Source organism: Vespula vulgaris, chromosome 1, assembly GCF_905475345.1.
Source record: "Vespula vulgaris chromosome 1, iyVesVulg1.1, whole genome shotgun sequence".
Lineage (NCBI taxonomy): Eukaryota > Metazoa > Arthropoda > Insecta > Hymenoptera > Vespidae > Vespula > Vespula vulgaris.
Genome location: NC_066586.1, coordinates 16,624,310 through 16,644,059, shown reverse-complemented (window position 1 = coordinate 16,644,059; position 19,750 = coordinate 16,624,310). Strand labels below are relative to the sequence as shown.

The following is a 19,750-nucleotide window of genomic DNA, read 5'->3' as shown; positions in this document are numbered from 1 at the left end:
TATTAACATTATAACATAATTTATTTCTGTCTGATAGGTTTGTCTGTATTAATGAAATATGTACCGTAATATACACTATGTACTCTATGTGTTACAGAATTATTTTTATTTACAGTCTTATTATACGTGTGCTAACGCGAATATTTTAACCAAGCTATAGAATGATCCTTATTAACTTAAGCTATCGTTCGCCAATAATACTCTATTTGTATATATTAATATAATATAATGTTTATAATAATTAAATAAGTTTTGAGGTATTGGTTATTGAATGAAACCATTGAAGACGTTGGTATTGTACTAAAAAAAATATCGAAATAACACAACTGTTGTGCGTATCCAAGCTGGAGGTATTCGGTCTTCTTGAGAAAATGTTCTTTTTGTAACTGGTTTAGCACACGTAAACAAACGTTCCTGTTCTTCTTGCAAAGCCATTTGTAATTTTTCATTTTTAGTTACAATTGCAATTTGTGTTTCCAAATCTCTGTTTACTGATCTGTAACCTAATATATTACGGGCCGTAAAATATTATTTCTTTGCGTTTTTCTTTAGTTTTATTATGACATACCAAAATTAGGTGATCCAACAAGAGTCAGACAAGGTCTTTGTTGACCTGGTAAAAAATACCAAAGGCCCTTAGCATGATATGTCCATCCTGGTTTAATAAATTCCCATAATGTTACTCTTTCTTGTTGACCTAATCTTTCACACGTTTTATAAAATAATTCTTCTATTTTTGTGTATACTGCTGGAATACTACTTGCAATACCTTTCGCACCTACAGATTAACATTAGTATCATACAAGATCTACTATTACTTGAATGAAGAAGTTTTTATATAAATGTAGTATGTATAATTAACGTACTAAAAAATCCATTAGCAGTAGGATGTGCTGTTAGAAGATCACACGTAGCTTGACATTGTTTAAGTACAGCACTGATATAATCTGAAGTTAAATTAAAATATCCAGTTGCTAATTTAAGTCTTGCTCCCAATGAAGCTGATTGTAACAACTTCAATGTCACTTCACTATCATGTAATATATTAAGTTGACCCATTTGTACTAATGGAAAAATCCAAGTATCTACATCTGAAGCCTCTTCTAACAAATAAAATAACTATTAATTTGAATATAGAACTACTAAATTCTTAAATATAAAAACTAATTACTTTGTTTGTTAAGCTCAATACGTTTTTGAATTTCATTTTGGAAAAGCGTTTTTATTCTGTGTGCAGCTTCCTCAGAAAATTCTTGCTTTGGTCCTTCACATGGATGAGAACTTAATGTAGAGTTTAACTTTGTACTACCATCTGATTGTAAAACAAAACTAAATTCTCCCACCCTTTTAACTAAGTCATCATAGAAATCACAGAGTTCCTTAGCATCTTCTATTATAAAATATCGGTCCTGCCGATTCGTGAAATAATCGTTACTTAAATTTGCACTATAAAAATATAAAATTCATTAATATTATCTTACTATAAAATGATTACTAATGCACATACGTACATACCCACTTATTATCAAAGTATCATCTATCATATACAATTTCATATGTTGTAAACCTATAACTTCATTGTAACGATCCGGCATAATAACTTTTAAAAGTCCACGAAGTTTAGGTGTATGATATAGAAAAACTTCAGAGCAATGAGCATATTTTCCTTTGAGCAATGGTTCTAACATTTTACGTGAATTCTGTGTACCTCTAGAACCTCTCATGTAATCTAACAAAAATCTTGCTTTAATATTTCCATTGCTTGAAAGAATAGCATGCTCTATTGTTTGTACCTATAAACAATTATAAATTTTATACTCGGTTTAGGAGATTATATAATACAAGTAATAAATGATTCTATTATTTACCAATTCAGATTCTAACTTCCCAGTTCCCAAATATAAGGATGCAAATGTGATTCTCTTTTTAGCAAATTTACACATTTTTAATAATGTACCATAAAAATGAACAGGTTCATGAATTATTGTAATCTGTAATATAACACCAATATACAAAGTAAGATTTATATCGATCTAGATATATGTATATATTATTATCAATTTTACCTTTGAACCATTTATAGGAAATCCTGGTGCAACTTTGTGCAACCAGCATAAATTGTCTACTTTGGGATGTAGCATTTCTATTTCTAAAAGTTTATCTTCCTGTAAAATTGTGATTTGTGTTCTATTTCTTGCGATAAATAAATTTATTCTATACGGTTTTAAATATGTTTGAAGATTTACTAGTTTCAATCCATTACACCTAGAATTTTATTACACATGCATTAAAAAAAGAACAAAAAAGAATATTTTGAAGAGAGTTGTAATTATATATTTCATGTGTATGATCAATTTTATATAATACTTAATTGTATATATAGAAACATTACATAACAATGAAAATAGCTTAATATATTACAACAAAACGAAGGTCATACAAAACATTCGATTAAGTATAAAATTAGATTTTATGAAACATCAAAAAAAAGTTTTGAGGTTAATAGGATATCTTATTTCTTCTTACGTTAGAGAAATTACATTGTAATCGCTATATAGAGTTACCGTTTCAAAATTCGCTTCCAAAACTGCGAGGTGGAAATGTGCATGAGTAAAATTTATTCTACAAATGAATTTCTAGTTTAATTTGTGAAGCTGTGCTTTGTCAAAGGAGCTTGTAGACACATGCAGTATATACGTAGAACTTCAAAAATTTTATTAGTCACAAAAGTGTCGTCAGAAATATAAGATTATACTGTTTCACAAAAACCGTACTGTATATCATTTTTTAATATAAATAAAATCAACAAGACGATAACACATACAAAATTTTCTGTCTATATTTATATGATGTCAAAAATGTTATACTTAATAATATTTATTCTATCATACAATTTTTTATTTTACGTACAATAAAATGATTAAAATTTTACATGAAATTAAATATGAAGGAAGATAGGAAAGTCAGAATTTGATAAAACTTAGAAAATCAATATTTTAAATATCAAAAATACTGAAAATTTTATTCATATATAAAAAGACATATTCAAAGGTATAATCATATATTCCAGAAAAACGGGACCTCGATCCAACATTTACGATAATTGAAGCATTATTTAACAATAAATCGCTAAATTTTTACAATTTACAGTGAATATATACATGTAATAAAAAGAGACAGAGAGAGAGAGAGAGAGAGAGAGAGAGAGAGAGAGAGAGAGAGAGAGAGAGTATCAAATTATATAATATATTAATAAGAATGAAAAAAAATATTCAATGTAAAGGATAAAACAGTGTCTATGAAATAGTTCGTCTATAATTTACGTGCTATAGAGTAGTTTATCAACAATTCCTAGCGTGACTACAAAGTAGGGCATTAATGATTCATAACGTGTCTACAGAATAGTTAATCAAAGATTTATCGATTTACCGATATCATATTACTGTGCATTTCAATAGCATTGCTAACTACAGTGAAATAATTTTCATTGGTGCACGTTGATTGAAATTATAATTTACTATTTTTTATTATTTAAAACAATAAACATTTTCAACTTAATTTTAACATAAATTAAACAATATTTACTCGTGTTAGCAAGACAACAAATCTAAAGAATTACCAGTTGTTTAAATAAAAAACCTTCGAAAATGAAAGTAGTTCTGAAAATTATGAACCAAGATGGCGCCACTATCAATTACCGTAAATTGGCGTTCCCTTTTTTATGTTTATTGTATAAAGTGGCTTATAAGTTGGACGTGTATAAAATATTTTCGACTATCGTGTACGTGATTGAAAAATAATTTTTGAAGTAAGTGGAGTATCTAATTGTATTATCGTTAAATATTCTTTCATCTTCCTTTAACAGTAGTGAACCATATTTATTGTTTATGAAACATGATAGGATGATGATTAATCAAAAATATAAATATTTTCTTCTTTATTATATTTTAACTGTTAATTTAATAATTATCTAGATTTTTGATAAGTAATAGATTTATATTATTTATTCGTATGATTTGATGTATGTTAATATTTGCAAATAGATCGACCTAGAATAAATTTTTGAGAACTTTGAAATGTATAAATGTGAATGAAATTTCATTAAATATTTAATCACATAGTTTGTTATTATTAAGATTTTGTAATATGCAGAAAAAGAATTTAATAAGTACTTGTAATTACGTATAGTGTAGAAGTTTGAAAAAATTAGCGGTAATACTTCTTCTAAAAATAACTGATTACTCATATGCTTGTTATTACACAAGTGTGGTAACTACACATGTTAATGTGATTTATGTCGGTGTATGAAATTTTGGGCGTTGACACTTGTTAATAATATTTTATTATCTTCCTTATTGTAATTTCGATTAAAAAATGACGATTTTTACATGTCCTCTCTTGTTTGAATATATATTACGAATTTTATTCAAAAAATATTGTCATATTATTAAAGAAATTACGAAATAATCGAAATTAATAATATGCAATTTTTTTCCTTTCTATTTGCTGCTTATAATAATTCGTGTTTTTAAAAACCTTGATTTATACAAATTTCGTAGAAACTGACTATAAAAATTTAGACTTAATGTAATGTCTATACAATGTTATCATATCTAGTTTTAGCATTATGTAACTGAGAATATCAAAAACAACATAAAATGACATATGTTCCATGCCTATGATATTTAGCTTTTTTATATTAATTGACTCAAAATAGAATGTAAGATATAGTTAAATTAAAATGTAAATATTTTCTTTTTGTCTCTAAATAGATCTAAAATTATTTCTTTTTTTTATGAAAATAAATTTTCGTGCATTTTTGATATTGTCTTAATATTTTCTTTTATATATATATATAATTAATATATATCACATATAGTAATATAAATTATATATAGTTAATCTAGTACAAAATGAACAAAAATACTCCACCACCACCATACGAACCTCCACCATACGCACCTCCATCTTATAGTCAAACTGTAGGAGGTGTTCCACCTGCTAGTCCATTTACATCTGCTGATATCTGTGAGTTTGAATATAATCATTTAATTCCATATTATATATTTTTTAACATAAATACGTCATAATAAATAATTTTGTTAATACAGATGCACAAGGACCAACTATTGTAACTACTATTGTTCCTATGGGACCGGGACCAACTCATACAATTTGTCCACATTGTCAAGCTGAAATCGAATCTACAACGAAAACAGAACCTGGCATGATTGCTTATATTTCTGGAGTTGTAATAGCTTTACTTGGGTATGTATATTTAAAATGTTATTTGATCTACAAGGAAAATAAAATAAATCATATATGACTGAATATTTTTTCCAGTTGTTGGTTTGGTTGCTGTTTAATTCCTTGCTGTATTGACGAATGTATGGACGTACATCATACCTGTCCAAATTGCAAAGCTTATCTCGGACGTTATCGAAGATGAATCAAAGATTATCAAAAACAAAGACTTGAAATTTTTACTTGGAATTTCAATGTATAATATTATTTATATCTAATACGAAATCCCATTAATTTTATCTTCTTATCTTACGTGTATATGAGTGTGTAGAATCTTCAGGATCTGAAAGATAAAATGTAAATAATATTAAGTTTTTTCCAAGCTACAGCAAAATGTTTAACAATTACAAATGAAATGTTTTCTTCTCTATTAATTCTATTTATTATCGGTTAAAAGTATCTCATATGGAATTATATAAAAGAAAACATTGCATATTTATATAAAAGAATACAGTTAAAATCTATTTTGATGAAGTTTATTAAAGTATATTATTTTTTTTATAAGCTATTTGTTTATCATTATGAGCACTTATATTTAATGCTCACTTAATAAAGTAAAATATAGGCTGCTTCAAATAAGGCATTTGTTGAAATAAGTGCTCTATTTCAACAAATTTAGCCTTTAATTTTTTATAATATTTAAACTTTGTCATATTGAATCGAATTTTAATACTAATATATTAGTATTAAAGAAACTTGTATAATAACAAATATATGTATTGTAACGTTATTTTTAATATACACGGTATATAAGATGAAAGCTTTATGCACAATTATTTTTTTCATAAAAAATAAATTTAAGAGTTATATATATATATATATATATATATATATATATATATATATGATTAAATATTATATATATTCAAAGAATCTTAACATTTCTTAAAATTTACACTATTTGAATTTTTTTTCTTCAATGAAAATAAAGTTTGAAATTAGGTAGTAATACAATGAATAATAGAAATACAATTTAACAAAAACAAATATTTTTGTACACAGTAGGAATAAGGACATACTTTATTTATAATTTGCAGTACAAAGACCCTGCAGGGGGTAACAGAGATTTTGATAATTATTATAAACATTGAAGCAGAAGATTAATGTACACAGACATGGACTGATGCCTAAAGCATTAAATATATAGAACTCTAATAAACAGAGTATACTAAAAATGAAACTTATTTTAATACTTATCAATGTCAACTAATAATCATACTGTTGTATTTTTCTTGTACCTCTTCCTCCTGAATCTTCTAACTGTACTTTGACATAAATTATTTTTTTAACATATTTTATATAGACTATTCTATTGTCGAACATTTCCTTGTCGAACAACAAGATTGTTATTTCAACAGAGATTGATAAGTAATTATCACCTACATGCTTTCAGTAATTAAATAAGCAAGATTAATGTTTTATTTACTTTGTTTAATTTGATTAATTTTCTTAGATTTGGCTTCAATTTTATCCTCCAATTTATGAATTAACTCATCCAACTCGATCTAAATATAGAAAGAGAGAAATAATATTTACAATATTAATTATATATAAATAAAAGTTAAACTGGATAAAAAATATAATATATATTTACCTCACTATATGTGTACATTAATGTACAGCTTTTTAAAATTGATTTATTTTTGGTAAGCAATTGTAACGCGTGTACTAAACAATAAACACTATCATCTTGTGAATTATTTACCAAGGATACAAATAAATTTGCTCTACAAGTTTCACATTCAAAATCTCCATCATCTTCTTTCACCTTTCTCCCTTTTCCACGTTTACCACAAGTAGGTAAGGGTAATCTTTCTTTATTGGTGAGACCCAAACATTTTAATTGCTTGCGATGATCAATTTCTCTTTCACGAATCTTTATAACACTTGGTAAAATCTAAAGTGCGAAATTTATTTAAAAAATATATACATTTGTAAAGAATGCATATTATATAAAAACTATAATTCTTACTTGTTTCAATATATCTATATTAGATCGTGAATCATTAATAATATTAAATAATAATCTTTCAAATGAAAAAATTGAGGGCTCACAACTGTCCTGTATATCCTGGAATAAATTGCATATATTAGTATATAAATATCACAAATTACTAACAAAACACACACACACACATACAGACGTATTCTAATGCATACTTTGAATACTTGTTCCGCAGTTTCTAACCAAGAGGGTTGTGCAAAGTAAACACTTTCTGATACCACATATCCTGTACATATACTGGATGTAAATGCTTTTGGAAATACAATAATAAATTGTCCAGGCTCTTGAACTGTCTGACACAAAGATACACCATTGCTAACTAATAATTCTGGTGGTACCATAGCAGTGTCGGAGGGTAACCATATCGTTTTGTTTTTACAATATTGTGGTAACATTTTTGTTAAAGCTTCCTTGAAATTATTATTGTGTTCGTCTGGTATACCATACCATATTTTTTTAGCACCTGTATGCAAATACTCGATCCATGGAAGGCCATGAGGATCGCGATACCAGCAACAAGCAGTAAATAACATACCAACATGTAACGTTGGTACAGTTACACCTAAAAAATAAAATTATATATGTACACACACACACACACACACACATATATTGTATCAAAATAATTATAAGCATATATATTAAATAATAGTTTTATTCCTTACCCATTAATGGTCCTAAAGCTCTTAATACCGATCCTGCATTGTTGGTAAGAACTTTGAGATTCCATGGATGTTTTGCAAATGGACTATTTTTGGCAACAGAAAAACCAAAACCACGACCGCTTGAATCAATGCTTGCTGCATGCACGCAGACGTGACGCTTTCTTTCTGTTACATGTTTCCAAAATGCAGATTCAACTTCATTCGCAGATGCTCCTTCAGACTCGTTTCTAGAACGGCGGTTTTCCCCGAACCACATGCGTAGAGTATTTCGTGCAATTCGGTAGTAGGCATTCAGAGGCATATTCCTGCCCTTTAATATATATTTAAAATATAATAAAAGCAATGTTATATATATATACATATATATATAATTTATATCACTTTGTGATATTATTATTATAAAAATAAATAACACAAAAAATATAAATAACATTTTACTTAACTGATAATTAGAGATTTAGTGTATAAAAATAAAAGTAATAAAAAAAATCAAATAATTTTTATAACAAAATCTTAATATATTGTGATCTCATATTGCAACTTTGCCATATACTTTGTGATTTTGATAATTAAACAATTAAAACAATATAATTATCTACTTCGATCGTACTTTCACGATGCACTCCTCAATTTCATCTGAGGTGTCATCATCTTCTTCATCTTCATTATCAGTTGCAGATGTATCTTGCATTTGCAATGTTTTATTTTCTCTTTTTAACCATTCAGCTTCAACTTCATCGAATAATTTACTTCGTTCCTCTGTGAAAACAATAATTTATAATGTGTATATTTAAATAGAATTATATATAAAAATGATAATATGTTATAATTATACCTGGTGACAATGTATCATATGGCAATAAATATTTACAATAAACATCATCTAATTTAGTGACACGATCCTGCGCAGATTTCGGTATTTTCATTCCATCTGCTACCTTTTGCCATTTTTTCTTTTCAATAACTTCTTTTAAACCACCTAAACTTTGAACTGTTTGATATAGATGTGGCAAATCAACTTCCATGCCACCAATCTGAATAAAAGTAGGAAAATACGTATATATGGGTGAAACTTTTTCTTTTTTAACGTAAAGTAAATAAAAAATATTTTTTACCCATGGTGAACGAGTAAGCGTTATGCTTTGTGTTGCTAAATACTTTTTTATAGCCATCATTTCTTTCACATTAGGACCCCATCTATGAAGCATGCGATGTACATATTGATTGTATGCAGTAAATCGCATATCGTCGGCTACTTTACATTCTGGCTACAATAATAAATATTTTAATTCAATTATTATATTATTTATAACAACACCCTCACTTTCATTTATATTTAATAAATATATAACAAATTGTATACACAGTTAGTATTGAGATTACCTTAAAATTAGGAGGTGGAATAACTCTGCAAATTCCAAACTTTTCAACAGCAGGTCTAATTTTATCAATATATTCCAAGGGATCCTGAAAATCTTTTTCTGATGGATGAAACGTTGGTGCTTCTACTAGACATGCATCGCTACTTGAAATTCTTCCACTTGAAAGTGTACTGTTAGTTACGGAAGAAACGTCAGATCCCCTTTGTCGTGATTTTGCTTGAGATCTAAAGATTATTAATACTTATAAGAACATGGATCATATAATATAAAATAATCAAAATAAAATGGATGTTAATACATTATTTTACCTCCTGCCTATTTTAGTAGAGTCTACAGATGATTTTCTTTCTCTTTGACTTTTTGGCAATTTCACGATTTTTTCTGTACTATTGTTCAACTTTGTTGTATTATTTTGTTTATTTGTCCCTGATACTACATCTTGCGATTTTGTTGGCGAAGGTATAGAAAATTCAGAGGTAACAATAGTTGGAGCCATTATTAAATTAGTAGTATTTGATGTAATGTTTGATGCAACGTTTGATGCAGTATTTGATTCAGTCGATGACGTAGATTGAGTTGGACCTTCTGTTGTTAATGTGGTGGAATTTTGTGTTGTACGAGTTGTTGGTTGTACCGTTCCTACAGGAGGACAACGAGCGATCGATAGAGGTGGTTTAGTAACTAATTTTGCACGTAGAAGAACTCTTTGATTAGGTCCAGTTGGTCCTTCTGTACCTAATTTAACAGCGACACCTTGTATTAATTGCTGACTTGGAATCAAGTTGGGACCAGCTCTTGTAACTGCTTGCAATGGAATGTAAAACAACTGACCATCATTGTCATTGTTCATATTACTAATGTCAGTCTGAGTAGATATCTCCATGCTTTTCTGTTGAGTCACATTTGTTTCTTCTTGCTCTTGTTTTTGCACACAGTCATCAAAATTAACTTGAACGGCTATTGAAGTACTACAATTTACATCACTCCAAGAAGTGGTCAATTTATCGAGAGATAGAACTTGTACATTAGTCAAATTTACAAAATTTTGAGGCAGTTCAAGATTGTTTATGTTTAATGATGAATTTGGTTTATTTTTTATTTCATTATTTTCAAGTTCCATTGTAGTATTTGTGACTGCAGTACTACATGAGGCAGTAGTAGTACTACATGAAGCAGTAGTATTACTACATGAGGCAGTAGTAGTACTACATGAGGTAGTAGTAGTACTACATGTAGGAGTACTATTTGTTGTAGTAATAGTACTACATGTAGGAGTACTATTTGTTGTAGTAATAGTACTACATGTAGGAGTACTATTTGTTGTAGTAGTAGTAGTACTACATGTAGGAGTACTATTTGTTGTAGTACTAACAATATTAGTAGTGACAGTGTTGGTGGTAGCAATTATACTAGGACTAACAACTTCATCTTGATCTTTTAATACATTAAGATGATTTTTTGTAATTTCCTCTGTTGTTTCATACATTTTTTGTTCTGATATAGTCATATCCATAGATGACTTAGAACAATCACGGAATTTTCTTCTGAAAGGTGTATTAACAGGTACTTCAGTATCACTTTCAAATGCATAAACACTACTCTCATTTTCAGGAGAAAATGCATTGGAATTAGTCGTAACTTTTCTTTCTTTAATCTTAGGTAAAAATCCTTTTCGTGCTTGAAATATGGATTTTTTTTCTCCTTGTGATTTTTTCTCTGTAGAATTATTAAGAGTAGACTCTATTAAAGTGAGATCTGATTTGGAAGCTTTCCCACTATATCCTCCAAAAGATGGAGCTTTATGTAATTTAGAATTATCTTCTTTAATGATATCTTTCATATTATTATCTAATTTAATCTTATTATTTTGAATATTTTGATATTTAAGGTCCATAAGTTGAGAATCCAATAAGAATGAAGAAGTATGTTTTTCCTGTAGTATTAAATGATCCTTTGAACTTGCTTTATCAGCTAATTTGGAAAGTGTTACGTTAACGGGTCTTACTAAATGTTGAATTTTGGTCGGTATAGATAAATGTGAAACATCAGTTTTTAATTTATCTGTATTAATAATAGGTTCATTATATTTAAAACTAGGAATATTTTCCATTTCTAATTTACTTTCTTCCTTGGCTAGTGAACTTTCATTTAGCCACTTTTCAATTTGTTCAGTAGACATATTGACTCTTTCTTTTCTCATGTGCAAAGTCGACAAAGGTATATCAACAATATTTTTAGATTGCATATTTTCATGATTACATTGATTTTCTTTTGTCTTTTGTAACATTGGTATCTGTAATTGAACTGAAGTAGGTAAATCTGATGCAGTTTCCTGCTCTTGTATAGTTGTAATTGGCGAAGAAGTACTGTTTCTTGAAACATTGTTTTTTTGTACCAGCAATGAATTTTCATCACGCGATGCATTTTGTGTTTTAAGCGTATCTGAATTACCATTGTCTTCTTCGGTGACGAGAAGATTTGCGCTTGCGTGTGTATGACATGAATTTAACACCGTTGAAATTGCTTTCTTAGTAAATCCACGAAATGATTCCTCATCATCTGATATTTTAGATAAATCTAATTTAGTACCACACATCTTTGTACAACATTCATTACTTTCTTTCATTTTTTCAGAAGTACTAATACTTAATTTATCTTCATTACTACAGGTCTTTTTCTTTCTTAATTTATTCAAAATCATTCCTAATGTTTCTTCATCCGAACCAGAATTGTCTTCATTACTATTCTTTTTTACATCTTTTTGATTAGATTCATTTGGTTTATTTGTTAATTCTTTACTAGCACTTTGATTACGTTTACGTTTTAGTGCTAATTTATCTTTATTAGATTTCGCTAAATTTTGATTTTTTATTTTAGAACTTGTATTATTTTGAGACTCTAATTTTGTAACTAAATTTTTAGAAGAAGATCTAAGACTACGACTTATAGGTTTATTTAATTTACCTAAACTTTGTCTGGTAATAGGTCTTGCATTATTAGTTTCAACAGACTTCTCTGACTCTTCATCGCTTTCTGTTTCAGAATATTTTTGCACTTTTACTAATCTTTTATTTTTAAGAGCAATTTTATTAGATACATCTTTATCCGAGCGTTTAGTCATATTAGTAGGAGCAGTGGATCTTGTATCTTTAGTTTTTCCAGTAGATTTATTTGTTGACTGTTTGATTTTAGCTTTAATTTCATTTTCTGTTTGTGCTATTTTACGAGCATTTGGTAATTCTGGAAAACTGTCAACAGAAAGATTATCGTCATTATCTAAATCAGGACTCACTAACTTTCTTCCAAGAATTTCCATATATACTGCTGCTGCTTCTTTTGTCTTTCTCGTAGGTCTACGCGAAAGATCTTTTGGAGATGTTCGCTGGCTATGAGATCGAGTTACTCTTCGCATTTCTGTTTTACTCCTAGTACATATACTTTTTTGTACTGGTTTTTGCATTGAACGTTTTATATGTGAAATCGATTTTTCTAAAGATAATTCTTCTTCATCATTCATTGAATCTTGATTAGATGTATCACTATTTCTCTCTTTTATGAGAATTTTCCTCTTTGGCTTTACTAAAACAGGTTTGGTTCTAGGAGATTCCTTCTTAGATTTATTTATGAGAGAGCTGCTTCTTAAGCTGTGTCTTTTACTCTCAAATTTGGTAAGAAATTTGTTAGAAGTCAGTGTACTTCCTGGTTTCAATACAGCTCGTTCTGAACACGATCTTGTGCGTATTATACAAGAACTTTTAAATTTTCTTTTAATCCTCTGTTTTGCAAGACGTTGTTCTTGATATTTTTTCTTCAGTGCTTGAACTGTACATGCTGTAGTTTTAAATTTGTTAACATTTTTCTGAATTTCATTAGGCACATCTTTTTTTTCCGTTACAAGAGCTTTTACTTTATTAATATTTTTTTGATTTAATAAATCAGATTTTTGTTCTGTTACTACAGTAGTTGAAGTTGTAGTCTTTCCTGTTACATTAGATGAAAATTTAGAGGTTTGTTTTTCCTTTTTGGTTCCAATATTAAAAAAATTTAGACTCGGTGGTAAAAGTGACGTTCCTGAATAAAAATATAAAATATATCTAATTTATAAATGAATATTAATAATTCAGAATTTAGTAAAGAATATTGTTTAGTAAAAAGATATCTAAAATATAATAAAAATACCTCGAAAACACAGAAATGTTAAAAAGTCTTCTGTATTAGGGCGTTTATGAGTAATCAATTCTGTTATAACAGCAGGCTTAGCTTTTTCTTTATCCTTTATAGGTGTGGGCGGTAGATTAAAAACTGTTGTGGCACCTTGTGCAAATTTCCTTTGTGCATGAACTTTAGCTCTGAAATAAAAGATTATTAACTATTATATATTCTCATGTAGTTTATGATGTTGAAGATTTAAAATTCTGTACAAATAATAAATAATGTTTTATAAAATTCATTATATAATAAATAGGTCAAGAAAATATTTTACTGTGAACACAATGATTTGTTATGATGTATCTATTATGATAAATAGAAATTCATGATATTCTTTTTTATTACTATAATGCATGTACGATACATAATCCTAAATTACTTCGTATGGTATATTGTTTTTGAAGGATGAAACTACATGCAAAATCAATTATACAAAATAAAGTTTAAATTTTTAACACTTGCCGGCCAATGCTGTCGTTCGATAGAAATGTAGGATGATTCTATTTTAAATATAGACACTTTTGAACTTGTATCTTGATTACTGCTACCTGTTTAATTATAAATGCAATGCAAATATATTCGATATTATATTCGCGATACTATGTAACATATGTAAATTAGACTGGCAATAGATAAAAAAAAACCTTTTCTTTTTCTTTTTTTTTTTGAGGGGCAATTATACAACATCTAAACAAAAAATTTTTTTTTTCGAGGAAAAAAAAAAGGAATATTTTAATTTTACCTTTTCGGCGATTCTGAAACGGGCTCCATGAGATCAACCAGATCACCTTCCTTCCTTTTTCTCTTATCATTTCGACTTAAAACCATTTCTAAATTCACAGCACGAGTTTACAAGCACGAATTACAATTCCGTATGTTAATCAGTTCGAGTTATACCGAGAGATATATGTGCATATATATATGTGTATGTATATATATATATATATATTTATAAATTAAGATTATCGTAATATAATGTGTGTGTGTATATATATAAATATATATATGTATGTATATATATAAATATATATATATATGAACTAGCTAGTAATATTTAAATTCTTAAAAATACACATTTTTATATATATATATCAGCGAACACATTTCTTTGTGAACAAAATTGAAGTACTTTTAAATGATTAAAAAAAAAAACAAAAAAGTGTAACAATCACATTGTTTGCACAATTGTAAGTAAACAATGGAAAGTACTAGCAAAGCAAATAACAAGTACTATTTTATAACAGTACTTAAAAGGATTACAAAAAATCGATGGATTCATCTTGTACGCTATTTTTATATGTACATAGCCATATAGATATATAGATATATATATGTATACGCGTGTATATATATATATTAAAAATTAATCACTCCTTTATATTTTTATTAAAACCAAAATTTAATGATACGGAAACTCGATAAGTATACACTGTCTATTTCTCGAACCCACTTGCTACGATTGTTTATTATGCCACGAAAATGAAGTACCATGCTCTGACCATTGATCGAAGCAAACATAGACTAACGTATCACATTTACCGTGTTATATGAAAACTTAGTAAAGGAATTTTTAAAAGCGATCTGATTGGTTAATGATCTTTTCTATATTTATGTAAGATTTAAGATTGAAAATACAATTATTTTACTAAAAAAAATAATCTATATTAATTTGGCATTACTAATTCATTCAAATTTATCAATATCAATAATAAATAATAACAATATACTAAATAATTTAAATTTTAAAAGCAACTAAATGTTCTGCAGAATATACAATCAGCGCTTCCTATCGAGGAAAGGTAACATTACCAGAGTATTAATGAGAACGCGCGATAATTGAAATAGACTTCATTATACATATTGAGTGCATTTAATACAACAATTACGTTAAATATTTTTTTATTTTGTAACACATGTTAACTTATTATTTAATAATCGCAATGAAATATATATAAAATAATTTCTATTAAAAATCTCAAAGGTGTACATAAAATCTGAAAATATTCATTGATACAACTTCTTCAAAGAAATAATTAACCTATAAATTAATTCGATCTAAGGTATTTGCCAAATCTTTCTGAAAATTAATAACAAAATAATCGTGTTGAATTGATTTAATCGTTTACATTAAAAATTATAAGTTCGTTTAGCTATGAATTTTTTCGAGTTTTTGCCGCAAAATTGCATAGAAGTCGCGTAATATCGGTATATAGTATCGCACTTATGTATATATGTATGTATGTATGTATTTATATGTATGTACGTAGATGCTTCAATTTATTCGTTCTCCTATCGTATTACAAAAGCGTAATATCCTTGGTATGTAAGATCGTTCATCCTTGTTACCACTCGTTGCAGCCACTAACATATCCGAGCATATAGAATATAATTCGTTCCTGGTTAAAAAGAAAGAAAAAAGAATTTCATTTATGAATTATTATATATCTTCAAATGAAAAAATGATTATTTTAATAAAACTAACTGTTATTAGAAAAATAAATTAAATCGAATTATCTAACAACATCAAATTTTCTTTCTATTATTTTTATATCTTTAATTAAATATCACTTTTGAATTATAAAGTTTAGTTAAAACAAATATATTTTTTCATTTGTATCATTCATTATGCATCATTAATTGTTACCTGATAACATTCAAAGTATTTGCTTCTTCGTAGAATTGACCAGGCTGAACATTTTTTATATCCGACCGACCAAATCGAATAACAATATCCGGCGATTTCCACCGTGGATGTCTATCAACTTTCACTTCTTCCGTTTCAGTGTCTATACCATTTTCAGATTGACTACGGCCGAATCTTATGAAGGACGAGCCCATATTACTTCGACGTTCTTTCGAATCCTGTCCTTCAGAATTATCGACTCTTTGTCTTTTTAAGATATACTCAAATTCATTTAATTTATCGCCATCAAGGGAGGTTACAAGCGAAGAAGATACCATACATTTGAAGCATATACAAATTAGTATGTATATCGATAAAAGAGATCTCTGTAATAGAAATATTTTACATGTTTAAAAGTATTAACTTTACTCGTCCATGTTTCATATCGCAAACTCTGTTTAAAACTTTGAATTTGTTTATAGGAAAAGTAAGACGAGGATAAAATACGATAGCGTTCATTTATTGCACGAGTTCGTGAAAGTTCAATTCTCAAACAAGTTAGAAAAGGTTCTCCTCGATGTTCGTATGAATTCGTACTTGTTTTCGTATTATCACAATCAAATGTATTTTTCTATTTACTTTTTTTTATACTTCTTTAATTTATTTGATAACAGATCCTTTTATCTTCCGCGAAATACAAAATGGACGTAAGCCTATATATTCTCTTCTATCGTTGCAATCTCTTGGGACCTACTTTAGCAATTCGATCAAAACTTGTTCATAGTGAATAAAACAATATATTCTCTCTAACTTTACTGAATATACATACGAACATCAATTGTTATTATCATTTATTAAATAACTTTCGATAAATTCAGTTATTAAAATAATAATCAACGATTGTGTTAAATAATTAAAACTCGTTGTAATAAAAATTGTTTATGAAAAAAATAGATAAAAAGTATATATGAAACGATATTTTAGCTTAGCAGTAAACTACGTAAATGTATCTTGTTACGGTTAATTTCTATTATTAATTACTAGCAGACACGTACGCACGCACCCCCATATCCATATATTTAATGACATGAAATCGGATCTAAACAGCCTATAAACTAGTCGCTATATATATAAAATACTATATAATAAAATACACTATATGTATGTAAACACTATATAATAAAATTTTAGATCGTATTTAAGCAAATATAATTATTGAATAAATAAACATAAAAAATAATATTGAAAACATTATCAGACAAATATATTAAAATCTCTTTTATATTTTAAGGTAAATTTGCTGCTACACCATAACTATCGGAGCTGATTGAAAGAACGAAAATGTACGAGAGGAAACGATATAAATTTTAATTAAAAAAGATAAATTATTTAAACAAGAAATGAGCTTGCGAGAAGAATATAACGACTTACCATGTTGCAGATCGAAAGGAAAGTCCTCGAAAAGAACAGTAAAAGTAAAGTATATCTGTTTGAGATGTTGTGACCTGTTGGTGGTTGTTGTTAGAATGAGCGTCCTGGTATAGGGATGACACTCTTTATATAGGGATATACCCTCGGCGCAGCCACCAAACCGCCCTGCTGCGCTGGAGAGGAGATAGCTTCACCTGACTTATGATTGGCCACGCGTACAACACGATACCTCTACATTATTTTGATTCAATTATACCGCTACCGACCTACGTAATCTCCTTTATTATTTATGACTCTTGGCAAATAATAATCATCGGGGTTCTAACATGGATACCCGGCCAAGGAGAAATGACAAGGAGAATTTCATCTCCCCTTATGTTTTATGCTTCATTTAAACTGCGACACGTTTATGCACGTGTACCCATGCAGAAGCACTTACGACTCTTTCATGAATCCCGAATAACGTGCAACAGGTAGGACTGCCTTTGCCGAAGTAACAGGTATTCTAAGCTTTTCCCATTTTTTTCTTTCTCTCTTCTTTACGATTATATGCTTAATAAAAAATTTACCCTGCTAATACGGTCCCGAGTATCTTCATTCGGAGTAGTATTTCCGGACGAGTTACGTTTCTTTTTGATTCTTTAAACATTTACTTTTGTTCTGACGTATGTGATCCAGTTTCTATGTTTTAACTAGCTAAATTATTATTTAAATGCCTCATTGTTAACAATACATTTAATGAAAAAAATTGTCTTTATTTTTTTATTGCATCTTTCATTCTTTGATATTATTGAATCAATGTTTGCATTTGCTTCTTTTTAATAATTATAAAAAATATCAAATTGCAATGCGAACTTTTTATCAATATTTATCATTATTATTTTTCTATTGCTTTCGGGGGTGTGGTTTCTCTGCAGAGATGGAGAGATACTTTCCTTTCATCTCGTTAATATCGGACAACGTACATTTTTTGCTACAAAAAGAAGGAATATTTTATTTATTAGGTCGAAGGTATACGACTAAACAATAACAGCATAAATTGAATCATGATTTTTTAACCAAAGGTGATGAAACATATAAGCACATTTTTCATGATATAAAAAAGAAAAGATACGCGAGAGACTAGAGACTTTATTTGATCCTTTTCACTTGTCTTTTGAAAGGGAAAAAATAGAGATAATCCACAAAATGAGACCTTGAACGAAGTACTCGGTAAAATATATTTTTACTAGTGGTCCGAAGGTTGAAGAAATAGCAGCTGTTACTAAAAAATATAAGATAAATTTCATGACATTTCGTCTATAATTGTTCTATCATTTACATTATCTCGAGGTAACAAATTAATAATGGTTAATTCATTAGGATATACGATTTCTTTGATTGTATCAATGTCTTTCAAATATGATGCTTGTGTGATTAACTCTGTATGTGTGTGTGTGTGTGTGTGTGTGTGTGTGTACATAAAATATAATATATATTATAACTGAATGGATTCTTCATGCTAGATTCTTCTTGGTAGACGACAAAAAATCTAACGTGATAATAATTTTAGTAGTTATAGTAGCCATCATATATGGTTGACCCCAGACGCCAGTTCATCGGCTTAACACAGATTATATATTTCACACGTTGTCACACCCTATACAAGATGTATACAATGCACGTAGGTCGCACTAAGAAACCTAACATTTTTCAAGATAAGGTACCGCATTGTTCCGTCATATAGATTTATATACCTCTGACATTCCGATATATGTTAGACAATCCGGATAAAAATGATAACGCTTGGAATAAACCATCTATATCTAAATTCATCACGAATTTGACGCATAATGTTTGCGCATAATCGATCATCTGTATATTTAATTCATGTTTGAAATGTTTTGAGAGTATTGCAAACATTTTATCCGTAGTTATATTAATATAATTATTTAAAAAGAATATAGTTCGTATTCGTGATTACTAGAGTTATTAAAAGTTATTAAGCTAGAAAACAAAAAAGTCAAAATTGTGATCTATAAATGATCTATAATTTTAAATGAACTTTCGAACGATCTGTACGAGTATTTAAAAAGGAATTATTTAATGAATATATAAAAGGAAGAAACGGAGAGGATTTCATTCTTTTATG

General features: G+C 28.2%; 4 protein-coding genes and 1 long non-coding RNA gene across 10 annotated transcripts; 2 read left to right on the top strand and 3 right to left on the bottom strand.

Moving 5' to 3' along the window:
- Window positions 1–300: 300 nt before the first annotated feature.
- On the bottom strand, window positions 301–2,896 carry LOC127063309 (CDP-diacylglycerol--glycerol-3-phosphate 3-phosphatidyltransferase, mitochondrial). Its single transcript, XM_050992890.1, has 8 exons — window positions 2,565–2,896; window positions 2,067–2,265; window positions 1,869–1,991; window positions 1,516–1,793; window positions 1,172–1,446; window positions 867–1,103; window positions 569–778; window positions 301–503 (listed from the first exon to the last, which is right to left on the bottom strand). The coding sequence occupies exons 1-8, from the start codon at window positions 2,606–2,608 to the stop codon at window positions 301–303; spliced, it is 1,569 nt and encodes a 522-aa protein (XP_050848847.1). The 5' UTR covers window positions 2,609–2,896.
- Window positions 2,897–3,999: 1,103 nt separating this feature from the next.
- On the bottom strand, window positions 4,000–15,071 carry LOC127063180 (serine-rich adhesin for platelets). 6 transcript variants are annotated; one of them, XM_050992614.1, is made up of 14 exons: window positions 15,016–15,071; window positions 14,308–14,395; window positions 13,536–13,705; window positions 9,665–13,427; window positions 9,358–9,580; window positions 9,090–9,242; window positions 8,810–9,008; window positions 8,585–8,733; window positions 7,975–8,284; window positions 7,465–7,871; window positions 7,277–7,375; window positions 6,899–7,201; window positions 6,731–6,809; window positions 4,000–5,587 (listed from the first exon to the last, which is right to left on the bottom strand). In XM_050992614.1, the coding sequence occupies exons 2-14, from the start codon at window positions 14,391–14,393 to the stop codon at window positions 5,541–5,543; spliced, it is 5,988 nt and encodes a 1,995-aa protein (XP_050848571.1). In that variant the 5' UTR covers window positions 14,394–14,395; window positions 15,016–15,071; the 3' UTR covers window positions 4,000–5,540. The 6 variants fall into 6 exon arrangements, with proteins under 6 accessions (XP_050848571.1, XP_050848543.1, XP_050848551.1 ...); XM_050992586.1 differs by having other exon boundaries at window positions 14,813–15,064; XM_050992594.1 differs by having other exon boundaries at window positions 14,826–15,064.
- Window positions 4,899–6,597, top strand: LOC127063383 (LITAF domain-containing protein). The gene is made up of 3 exons (XM_050993122.1): window positions 4,899–5,028; window positions 5,112–5,268; window positions 5,344–6,597. Exons 1-3 carry the CDS (start codon window positions 4,914–4,916, stop codon window positions 5,447–5,449), a joined length of 378 nt encoding a protein of 125 aa, XP_050849079.1. The 5' UTR covers window positions 4,899–4,913; the 3' UTR covers window positions 5,450–6,597.
- Window positions 15,072–15,251: 180 nt separating the features above from the next.
- LOC127068925 (FMRFamide-related peptides-like) lies at window positions 15,252–17,760 on the bottom strand. The gene is made up of 3 exons (XM_051005362.1): window positions 17,620–17,760; window positions 16,210–16,574; window positions 15,252–15,961 (listed from the first exon to the last, which is right to left on the bottom strand). The coding sequence occupies exons 1-3, from the start codon at window positions 17,620–17,622 to the stop codon at window positions 15,838–15,840; spliced, it is 492 nt and encodes a 163-aa protein (XP_050861319.1). The 5' UTR covers window positions 17,623–17,760; the 3' UTR covers window positions 15,252–15,837.
- LOC127068930 (uncharacterized) lies at window positions 16,447–17,726 on the top strand. The gene is made up of 3 exons (XR_007783252.1): window positions 16,447–16,549; window positions 17,480–17,531; window positions 17,630–17,726. It is a non-coding gene; the product is annotated as an uncharacterized LOC127068930 (long non-coding RNA).
- Window positions 17,761–19,750: the final 1,990 nt, after the last annotated feature.